The 11620-nt window shown below is 43.7% G+C and overlaps 1 protein-coding gene across 1 annotated transcript in view; it reads right to left on the reverse strand.

The window, feature by feature from the left end:
* The window catches only part of Grin2a (glutamate ionotropic receptor NMDA type subunit 2A), a 440150-nt gene that overhangs the window by 183610 nt on the left and 244920 nt on the right, over positions 1-11620 (reverse strand). The window contains exon 4 of the mRNA XM_031362288.1: positions 6538-7130. Coding sequence (XP_031218148.1) covers positions 6538-7130 — 593 coding nt within the window. The remainder of the gene's footprint in view (positions 1-6537; positions 7131-11620) is intronic.

Here is an 11620-nt window from a genome sequence, read left to right on the forward strand (position 1 = left end):
GAGAGAGAGAGAGAGAGAGAGAGAGAATGTGGGTAGGTATGCATGAGAAAGAAAGAGGCTATAAAGTGGGCCAGGGCTGTCCAACCTCAGGAGAAAGCCAGTGTTCAGAGTGGTTACTATGTTACATTTGGTGGGTTCATAATACATTCAAAGTCAAGCCTGCTACACACACAGCACAACCACAGGGTCTTTCCCACTAGGCACAGTTCTCCTGATGTCAACCCGTGACAAGATTTGGTCAGAAAAGCACTCAATCTCCTTTTAAAGTATTGTTTCCCTAAGTCTAAATGGTGTTCCCTTTCTAATTTGACATGCATATCCATGCACCAAATAAACACATATGTGTACACTCACAGCAGAAATACAACTCTCTCCACCCCATAAAACCACAGAATCACAATCCAAACTGTGGCAGGGAATTCATCTGGGAGACAACATGGGGGTTAAAGGTCAGAGCTTTAACTGTCATCAGAACGAATTTTAAAACTAACAAGAAGAAGCCTGGAAAGTGCCACAGAAGCCTGGAAAGTGCCGCACCCCCAGGTTCTGCTGTCTTCTGGAAAAGCTGTGCTTGCTGGGGCTGGGGACACCTTTTTCCTCCTACCCTCTGCTCTAGCCAGCTGGACTTAACCACGCCCCACACCACTTCCCAGGAACTAACAGAAGACAAAGGGAAAGCAATTGTCCCTGGCCCCCAGACCTTCAGTGGTCTCTGGCTCCCTCCACCTACAGAGAACTAGAGCTAGCACACCAAAGGTCCCGCACTGTTTCCTGCAGTGTGAACAAACAGTTTTGAGGGCTGTGGTGAGCAAAGTCACCGGCTTCACTCCAAATCTAATTCCTTTGGGTGTCATCAGTACAGAGAATCTCTGGTCATATATGCTTAGGGCTGCAAGGACTGAAGTTTTCAGAGTTCTTCAGATTTGGCAACATTTGTGTGGACTGGACTCTTTCTCTCCCCCCCCCCTTTTCTCAAAGAAGACCTTGGACTCCTGATTCCCTTGCCTCTACCTCCCAGATTCTGTAATTAGAGAAGTTCTCCACCACCAAACACAGTTCGTGGAAGCCCAGGATTTCCAACATGCTAAACCAGCACTGCCACCAACATGCTAAACCAGCACTGCCACCAACATGCTAAACCAGCACTGCCACCAACATGCTAAACAAGCACTGCCACCAACATGCTAAACAAGCACTGCCACAGGGCCCCAGCCCCAGCCTCCTTTATGTTCCTTTAAACACAAAGCCTGAAAACAATCGTATCCCTTTAGTGATCCCAAGAGAACCAGCATGGAATGTTCTACTTGTGGCATCCTATCTGCTCTCAAAGTTTTGGATTTCAGAGCATTTGAGATTTTGTATTTTGGGGCTAGGGCTGCTCAACTTATAACAACATCCATTTATAACCTGAATGTCCACATTCCAGGCACTGGCCAAACAGGCACATCTTCCTTATCTCCATATGACATCTAAGACAGGAGATGTGGAGGTGTTGAGAAGCTCTTCCAAAGATGTATGCCTGGAGTCACTTGCATTGGGGACTCAAACCACAGCAGCCTGACTCCAGGGAACACACCCCCAACTTTGTGGCCTCCCTGGCTGCTCATCAATGGGGCAGAGCCTTGGCACAGAACTGCGATGAACAACCTGAGATCCACACCAGCAAAACAGGTCATAGTTTGCCTCACAGTTCTGGGAGTTGTGTGTGCTCTGCTCTGTGCCTGGTGAAGGAGCAGATGTTTAATAACTCTGCGGTAGCAAGGAAGAGGTTGCATAACATGGTTGAGCTATTTTTGAACTTTGGAAAATGCTGACTGCTCTTTTCAAAGTGTCTTCTATAAAACTAGGAATATTAAAACATAAAGAAAAATTTCCCCTTTCTCTCCATCCCACCGTCTGAAATGGCAGAGACAGAAACAGGCCTATGGTAAGTTCCAGAATACTCTACCCTGCAAGCTGCCCTTTGTACACCATGGACAACAGCGCATCTTTCCAATACCCTAAGTGCAGGAACTCTATATAGTCAATAACCTTGGGGACAGCAGAGTCACAGGCTGGGGTATCACCAAGGGGGTCTCAGTTAGCCAAAGCTGCTCGTGATGAGCCCTCCTGAGATCCAGGTGTGAATTCAGCCACAGCTGTCTGTAAACTAAGGAAAGCTACCTGTTCTCAGAGTTCTTTGCAGATTAAGACTCCATTCAGTGTTAAAATATTGAAAAAGTAAAACGAAGCAAGGAACCACTAACCCTAGAGTCTCGAGTCCCACTGAGCAGACTCGTGTACTGGGCTCAGCCTTATCTGCCCACTGACTTCGGATGCCAGATCCTGCCCTTATCAACAGCCTAAATACCCTTCAACTGGGGATCACTAGATAAAAGATGAAGCATGAGCTTAGCAGAATGCAAAATGGCAGCTGAGGTGAATACAGTGGAATTCCATTATTTTCCCAGGGATCTTGAAAATGCAAGGTTAAAGCCAAGCAGATTGGAATGCATTAGGTGTCACTAGGATGTGTTGAAATAAAACTGAATTAGGCATGTGGCTGTATAAGCATCTTTAGTGAAAATACATCAGCACATGCATAGATCACATGTGTACTAAATTCACTGTAGGTATTCCCTTCCCTTGCAAGATTGAAGAGGGTTACAACCGGGGCTTCTACACTACCACTAATGCACTGCTTGATTTTAAATGTTCAAAGAAACATGACCTACTGTCCTCATTCTCTGTTGTGAGTAATGGGCTGAGTATATTATCATATTCTGTACTACTCACTGTCTTTTTCATTATTTGAAAAAGGAAGAATTCTTTTCACTGAGCATGAAGGCTCAGTGGGAAAAGGCACATGCTGCCAAGCCTGAAGGCCTGGAATCCATGCAAAGAAAGAAAAGAACGAACTCCCAGAAAGTTGACCTGCACATGTGTACACACACACACACACACACACACACACACACACACACACAAAGATACACAAAGTAAATAAACAGAAGTAAAAAGTGAGTTCTTGTGCCCAGAGTTTGCTTTGTGGCAAATTCTCCCACTTTTCAACAGACTATATGGTCTTTGGGAACACTGCATATTCTAGGAGCTCACACAGATCTGCTAGGTACCAGGAATGGTGCCTGACACCCAGGAGGATACAGTTCCTCAGCTCTTCTGAATTACTGTCTTTGGGGTGTCTCGAACTCCCAGACAAGGGCATCTCAGCGGAGCTCCACTCTTTCCTTGCTGGGGTTCATGTAAGCAAAGAGGAGTGTGGCCAGGAGAGAAGGATGGACCACTGTGAGCCTCTACCTAGCCTCACCATCTGGGTGTGCACCACCACCCATGTGTGGATGCCCAGGAGCATTGGGCAGCAAACTAGTCTGCTTGGTGTGTTGCTTCTCTGGGGCAGATATGACATTTTAAAGTAAAGGCTGTGAAGCCAGCACAGTGGCACTTCACAGCCTGGAGGTTGTTTGTTCTCTCCTTAAAGAATAGAGTGTGGGGTGGTCCCTGGGAAGGATCTGAATGTCTTGGCAATTATCCTTCCAAAATTCCTTTTCCTATATATATTACATTTCAATTGCCTCACAATTGAGTTATGTTTCCCACAAAATAATAGATTTCTAAATCTGCCAGCTGCAGGGCACAGCTTATTAAAGCAAGTAAGAATTCACTAGTCCCGCCCTTGTCTTAGGGCTGGCATCAAGCCTGACTTCCTAAGAAGTTTCTGTGTGATGTAGAGGCTCGCAGACATCTATTGAACTGAGTACAGGGTCCCCAGTGAAGGAGTTAGAGAAAGGACTAATGGAGCTGAGGGGGTTGCAGTCCCTTAGGATGAACAACAATATGAACTAACTAGTACCCTCAGAGCTCCCAGGGTCTCAACCACCAACCAAGGACTGCACATGGAGATGTCTGATGGTTCTGACAGCATGTGTATAGTAGAGGATTGCAAATTCGATCAGCAATGGGAGGAGAGGACCTCAGCCCTGTGAGGGTTCGGTGCCCCAGTGTAGGGGAATTCGAGGGCCAGAAAGTGGGAGAGGGCGGGGTGGCAGACATGGGGAAGTGGGAGGCAACAGGGGTTTGTTTTTGTTGTTTTTGTTTGTTTCTTTGTTTTTTTGGAGGGGAAACTGGGAAAAGAGAAATTTACATGTAAATAAAGAAAATATCTAAAATAAAAAAAAATGAATGTTAAAAAAAAAAAAAAAAAAGAAGTTTCTGTGTTTCACACTGAATAATCAGAGTTCTTTCCTGATATTTGGACAATTATTTAGGATGTTAAAAGTGTATATGTAGAAACAGGATTGGGGAACATTGTCAAAAGAGCTTGATTTCTTAATTCGACAGTCCATCTCTTTGGGGGGGGGGTGTCCGTTAGTTGTGACGAAGTACATCCTGGACTAGGGAAATGTCTCAGAGGATAAAGACACTTGTCTCACAATTTGAGCACTTATGTTCAGTTTCCCAGAACCCACATAAAAGCAGAACATAGTGTAAAACTCTCAATCCCAGTGACAGGAAAGATGGAGGGTGGAGCCAGGACTATTCAAAGGGGTTTTAGCCTAGCACAGGAGTCAGACAATAATGAAGATACTGTCTCCAACAAGGTAGAAGGTGGTGATTGACAACTGACATGTGCTCTGAGTCCTTATATGTACACACACACGCATACACACACACACACACACACACACACACACACAGTACACCTCTGTTTGAGAGGTAAAGTCTGAAAGGTAGCCTTCCAGAGATGGTTTAGAATGGCTGTACTCTGCAGGCAGCCAACTTACTCTGCTAACTGAAATCAATCTTCGATATGGCCATACTTCATTGATAACTCGGATGCTTATTGAGTGGTCAGCAGGTGTGAGCACATGAGAAGCATCACTTTTCACAATTTTCATATTCCCTCCTTTCATACTCAGGACACCCCTCAGAATTCTGGTTCTCATAAAACTGCCCCCAGGCCAGAACTAGCAGCAGCATCCAGGAACTTGTTAGAATACAAGTTCTATGAGGTCACTCCAGGTATACTAACAAAAATTGAAATTCCTAGAACCTGTGTTAGAGCCTTTCCAGATAGCTCAATGCATTAGAACATTGGACCAACCTAGAACAAGGGCTGTTATCACTTTATGACAAGCACTTCAGACCCATAAAGATAAGGTGATTCCACGTGCTGTAGAATGTGAAGGAGCTGGGATTTGAACATGAACAGTACCACTCCCTCTCCAGCCCAACCTTCAATCACAGAGCCACACTGCTCATTGTGTGAGAACTGAAGCACAGATTACACCATCAAACATCAGGCAAAACATGCAGAATGGGTTCTGAATAATAATTCTAAATCTTGGCAGCTGAGCCATAATGATGGACCACAAAGAATAATGACGCTTCCTAGAAACAAAATCTAACTTAAATGTCCACCAAAATGGACAGTTTAATAAATTGTGCTACCATCATGCAGCAGAATGGAATGTTGCTTTAAGAGTGATGATTGCCAAGATCTTCAATGGCCTACAAAAACACTTGGAATATAAGAAGAAAAGAAATTCTCAGTCAGGGACCAGAAACATCAGTGGTCAATTCTCGCAAATCAGGCAGTGCTGATGAGGATGTGAGAAGCTGGATGATTCCACAACCGTTGTGTTGTATTGTGTTATGTTGTGTTGTGTTGTGTTATGTTACACTATGTTGTGTTATGTTGTGTTGTATTGTGTTATGTTGTGTTGTGTTATGCTGTGGCATGAACATAAACTGGTGTCATTGTTTTGCAAAAGAGTTTGGCAATGGATCCTTATACACATATCTGACCCCCAAATCCCACCTCTTAGAACCAACCTAGACAAGTGATTGCATAGGAAAAGGGGGCTGCTTAACACTGCAACTGAGCTTCTAATAGAAAAAAATCTAAAAAAAAATTGAATTCTCTTGAATGTGAAGAATAAATAAAGAAATGATGGTGTATGAATATGGAAGAGTGTGGTATGGATATTGCAAAGATTTACATGACATATAAATAGATGATAGATGATAGATAGATAGATAGATAGATAGATAGATAGATAGATAGATAGACAGATAGATGATTGGCATGAGACAGGGAGGAAGATAAAGAGACACGAGAAAACTCTTAAGTAGATGTCTACAAGGTATATTATTGAGTAAAGAAAATAAAAGCAAGTTGCAGAGAGGAGCTGAAATATGTTAGCATTAGCCAGGCATTATAGCATTACTTGTAAACTAAACACTCAGGAGCCTGGGTTGTGAGATGGAGGGCCAGCATGAGCTACATAACAAGTTCCAAAACAGTCATGGCTATATGATGAAACTCAAAATCAGTATTATATTACTTATCATTTTTAAAGTGAGGTAGGAAGAGAAGAAAAGAGAAATGAGCATAAAATCAAAACAAAACTCCTCCCAAGTAAATACATGCATTCTGTATGTGACGTGTACACTTTCACCAATGACTGTGAACCCAAACATTCATAGCAACAAAACTCTGACCCATCTTTGGGAGACAATCAAAGAACTCTCTCTTACTGGTGCAGAGTGTGTAGCGGGGTCTCTGGCTTCTCTGTCTGTCCATAGCAGCTGGCCTTGGCCTCAGGAATGTAGGAGAATTTCTCCAACATGGAAGATGCGGCAGTGGTTAGGATCCCAAGACCGTCCCTCACTCTTGCCTCCAGGCTATAGTCCCAGTCATCATAAGAGACTGAAATGAGACCTGATGGAAACTCTTTGGGGATGAGCTCTGTGTTTCCAGAGACCAAACTGGGGACAATCCAGAAGAAATCATAGCCGGTGAGACCGAGGGAGCGAGCCTCACTGAGGATAAGGATAGCTTCATCCTTGGAGCAATAGAGCAGGATGACAGAAGAATGGATCTTCTTCAGTTGGACCTGCGTCTTGGCATCCTCGAAGGAAGTGTCCAGTGTGATCACGTTCTGCATATCCCAGCCCACAAAGCTATTGTCCACTGTTGTCTTGATGAAGCTGATGAAGTCTCTGTAGCCAGGGAAGATGGTGGTGACCAGGGAGAAGACATGCCAGTCATAATCCTGCATGATCTTCAACATAACCGTGGCTTGCTGCTGGATGGATGCTCCAAACTGGAAGAACGTGGATGTCGGATCCTGCCAGGAAATAAGAAGACAGAGACGCAGAGCATGAGACCAGAGGCAGTTGCTATGTAGTGATCTGTCTTTATAGACTTAGAGCTGCCCTTTCTAAAAAGCATAGAAAAACATCAGCTCATTCAGAAATACTTCTGAGGAGCTGGGCTGGTGGGTAAGACTCAGTTGGTAAAGTAGGTGTCATGTAGTCATGATTATTTGTGTTTGATTCTCAGAAGTCACATTAAAAAAGAGAGACAGGTGGATCCCTGAAGCTCACTAACCAACCATCCAACCCAAATGGCAAGTTACAAGCCAGTAAAAGATTGTTTAGAAACAAGATAGACCGTTCCTGAGGAACAATACCTATGACTTCTCTCTAGTTTCCACATACATATGCACATACATATGTGCCAGAACTCATGCATGCACATATGCACATACAAATAATAAAAAGTAAACATTTCTGAGATGTGCCGGGCTCTGCAGCAGGCACAGAAAATGAAGGCTTGAAAGGATTCATGCTCAGAAGCCCGTAGCCAGCTCAAGCAAGAATAGCAGCTATTTTGTTAATGCATCATGTATTCTCGTTCTCCTCGAGATTCCATTCCCCCTTTTCTAACAACACAGTTCCAATAACACCAATGTGGTTAATCCTAAGGTTCATGACATGAAAACAAATTCAACAGAGACAAAGGAGCATCAGGACGTATGAGGTGGTTCACAAGAGCACAGTTGGAGCTCCTGGACTCAGCCATTTCTGAAGCTATCTACCTTGGACCACCAGCTAAACAAGCCACTTAGTTACTGTGTTTATATGAGCCAGTGGAAGTGGTGCTTCTGTGCCTTCAGCTTAAGCCTCTCCATCTTACAACAGACAGTGATCTATGTGACCAGCTAAAGGTTCTATTGGCAAGCAATTGCAGAACGTGTTGCTATGTGCTTTAGATCTTGGGAAATAATTCCTGGGACAGGCAAGGCAGAATCTCTGCTTTCAGAGGTGCATGGAAAACTTGGAAGAGAGCAGTTTCTGTGAACAGGAGACTGAGAGAGACCTGTGGGCATGTAGAAGAATAGAGGTGAGGGAGGGGGAATCGGGTGAGCATGTCATGAGGTATGTGTTTGAGTGTGACAGAAAAAGGCATTCTGGTATATGAGGTAAAAAGGATGAAATTCTATTGAAAAGCTTTCGAGACTATATCCAAAGGTTTGATAAAGACTATTCTGATAAAGCCCTGGTAAACTTGTATTGGGCTAGGTGTCCTCTAATGATCCCAATGATCCCAACAGCGTCATAAATATATGATCATAAGAACAAAGTTCCACTTGACCAAGCAAGTGATTAGTTGTCAGATTTATGACCTCTGGCATTTCTTGACTCACTAAGTCCCTAAAATGGTCCTATGAAGTTGATATTGCTTTCAAGGAAACTGAAGATCAAAATGGTCATAGAGCAACCAAGTATCCAAGCCTAGGTCCAGAGAACACCACATGATAGTCTCCCTTGTATCTTCCCTCTTGGAATCATTTACAATCAGAACATGGTGGATGTATATGTATCCATCATTACTGTGCTGCAAGATGACAACTCAAGAGTGCTGAAGTGATGGCTCCACTGGCAAAGTTTCTACCTTGCAAGTGTGGCAACAGGAATACATGGCTTTCTTTGTTTGTTTGTTTGTTTCCTCTAAAGCTTAGCATGCGGCATGTACCTGTAATCCCGGTGCTGGTGAGGTGGAGACAGAAGGACTCCTGGAGCTCACTGGCTGGCCAATTCAACCTAGTTGGCCACATGTGAACACAAAACAAATGCTAACTCAACAAAAGATGCACTCTGTGCTACCACAAAGCACTGTGTGACCAATGCTCGGGTGTGTGGTTCTTCTGGAACTAAAAGACTTGCCAGAGTGTCCTTCTCTTACTACAACCACATTTTCATTTTGTCCTCTTGTGTATACTTATGATACACACACTCCTGTGTGTGTGTGTGTGGGGGGGGTGTTTGAATGATTCCATTCTCATCTTTCAGAGCAATACTTTGTAGCTACAAATATCAAGTTTTTCCATTTCATTTTCTTGATCTGAGTGGCCAATGAGCTATGTTTGGTTCTTAGAAACACTGCTCTTTGTGGAAGGTATAGGTTTGGTGGATTCCTTCACTGTAGCATGGCCTGAAGGCAAGGAGGAGAAATGGGAATAAATAAATAGTTTCTGGGCTCCTTCCAATATTACAGTTCTATGAATTTTACCTAATTAAATCAATTAAAATGGGTAATGGTTTTAAAGACTTGGGAATTATTTTTTCCCTACTGTAGCATTTGGAGAAATCCAATATTCTTGAATTGACGAATCATTTTTTCAGTCACATCTCAAGAAGACTGTGAGCTCTTCAAGGACAGAGAAGCTGTTGTCTGCATCACTATCCCCACGGCTGGCAGTAGGCTTGGCCCAGGGCACGTTAGTGAGTGGAGGACAAGGACATGCATGAGTAGATGGGTATGAACTGAGGTCCCAGAAGAATGTCCTTGGATTACAGAGGATGCTCAAATGGGCATAGGTTAGTGTCTGAGATTGTATGCTTTGTGGATCTTGAATGTCATGTTCAAAGCAAGACTTTAAACACCACCACCTACATCTACCTATTCCAAAAACTCACTCCTCCAATTGCAGCCCCAAATGTATACCTATTTATAAGCATGTGTACATTTGTATTTATGCATGCATTTGTATGTACATCCATGTGGAGACCAGAGGTCAAACTCAGGTGCCATTCCTCAAGTGCTAACTACCTTATTTTTTTCTAATTTTTATTTTCTGTTTGTAATGGGTGAGTGGCTGAGTGTTTGCTGACCATAGTGCATGTGTGGAGACCATAGGAACAGTTCCAGAGTGAAGGATAGGACCCCATGAGCCCCTTCCCTTTCCTTGACTGGCTAATGAGAGATTCTGGGAGAGGAAAAGTCACTGTCTTTACTATTGAGGCAGCCAGGGTCTAAGCCCACGATCACAAAGAAGACCTTCATTCATCTCAGTGGACCACAAAACAAAATGAATAGACATGAACATGAGACAGAAGCTTGCAGGAAGTGGGAAAGGTGGAGAACAGGGTAGGAAGGTGGGATGAGAGTAGTCAACACGCATGATACACGTGTGTGTAGTCAGTATGCATGACATACACATGTGAAATTGTTAAATAAATAAACAATTCTTTGAGACAACCACAGAGATACAACTACCATGGATGTAGAAATGGGGATTGACATGCTAGATGTGGCTAGAATTTGGGATCCTAAAGGGCCCTTACTTACTCTGTGTGTAGTACAGTGTAACAACATCAGAGTGATTGTGAGATGCCCCATATACAAACGAGAGCTATACTGATGCAGACTTGCCTCGTACTCCCTAGATGGAAGAGGTTGTGCTTACACTGTGATCTTCATAGAGAAAGATAATCACAGAGGGAAGTTCAATAGCCCAGGGTCAGCACAGCACGCGTCACCCAAGGAAAAGGCTGTGCCGAGCACTGGCCTGCTACCATACGCCCTCTTCTGATCTTAGACACTGTAGCGTGAGCTTCTCTTAGACCTTCCATTTTGCTAGGAATTTTTTGTATAGCTAAACAGAGAAACCCTGTCTTGAAAAACAAAAAACAAAAAACAAAAAACAAACAAAAAAATCCTAGCAAAATGGAAGGTCTAAGAGAAGCTCACGCTACAGTGTCTAAGATCAGAAGAGGGCGTATGGTAGCAGGCCAGTGCTCGGCACAGCCTTTTCCTTGGGTGACGCGTGCTGTGCTGACCCTGGGCTGTTGAACTTCCCTCTGTGATTATCTTTCTCTATGAAGATCACAATGTAAGCACAACCTCTTCCATCTAGGGAGTACGAGGCAAGTCTGCATCAGTATAGGCCCTTCAAGGATATGTTCATGGTGACGTACTTCCTACAGTTAGACCTCCTCTTACAGTTTCCAGAACTTTCCAACAGCGCAGTAAGTTATAAACTCTTCACAGATAAGTCCATCATGATGTCAGAGCTCTGAAGTAGTTGTTTCAGGAAGTCCCTAACTCTGACCAAATGTTACTATATTTGATAATAAGCCTTCAACACACAAGCTTTGGCACACTTTTAAGATCCTAGCAAAAAGGCAGGCAGTGGTGGCGCATGCCTAATCTCAGCACTTGAGAGATAGAGGCGGGTAGATTTCTGAGTTCGTGGCTAGTCTGGTCTATGGAGTGAGTTCCTGGGAGCTCTGAGGGTACTAGTTAGTTCATACTGTTGTTCGTCCTAAGGGGCTGCAAACCCCTCAGCTCCATTGGTCCTTTCTCTAACTCCTTCACTGGGGACCCTGTACTCAGTTCAATGGATGGCTGTGAGCCTCTACATCTGTGTTAGTCAAGTACTGTCAGAGCCTCTTAGGAGATAGCTATATTTAGGCTGTCTTGCCCTTCCTTCAGTCTCTGCTCCATAGTTAATCTCTGCAATTCCTTCCATGGGTATTTGGTTCTCCCTTT

This window comes from Mastomys coucha, unplaced genomic scaffold, assembly GCF_008632895.1.
Source record: "Mastomys coucha isolate ucsf_1 unplaced genomic scaffold, UCSF_Mcou_1 pScaffold12, whole genome shotgun sequence".
Lineage (NCBI taxonomy): Eukaryota > Metazoa > Chordata > Mammalia > Rodentia > Muridae > Mastomys > Mastomys coucha.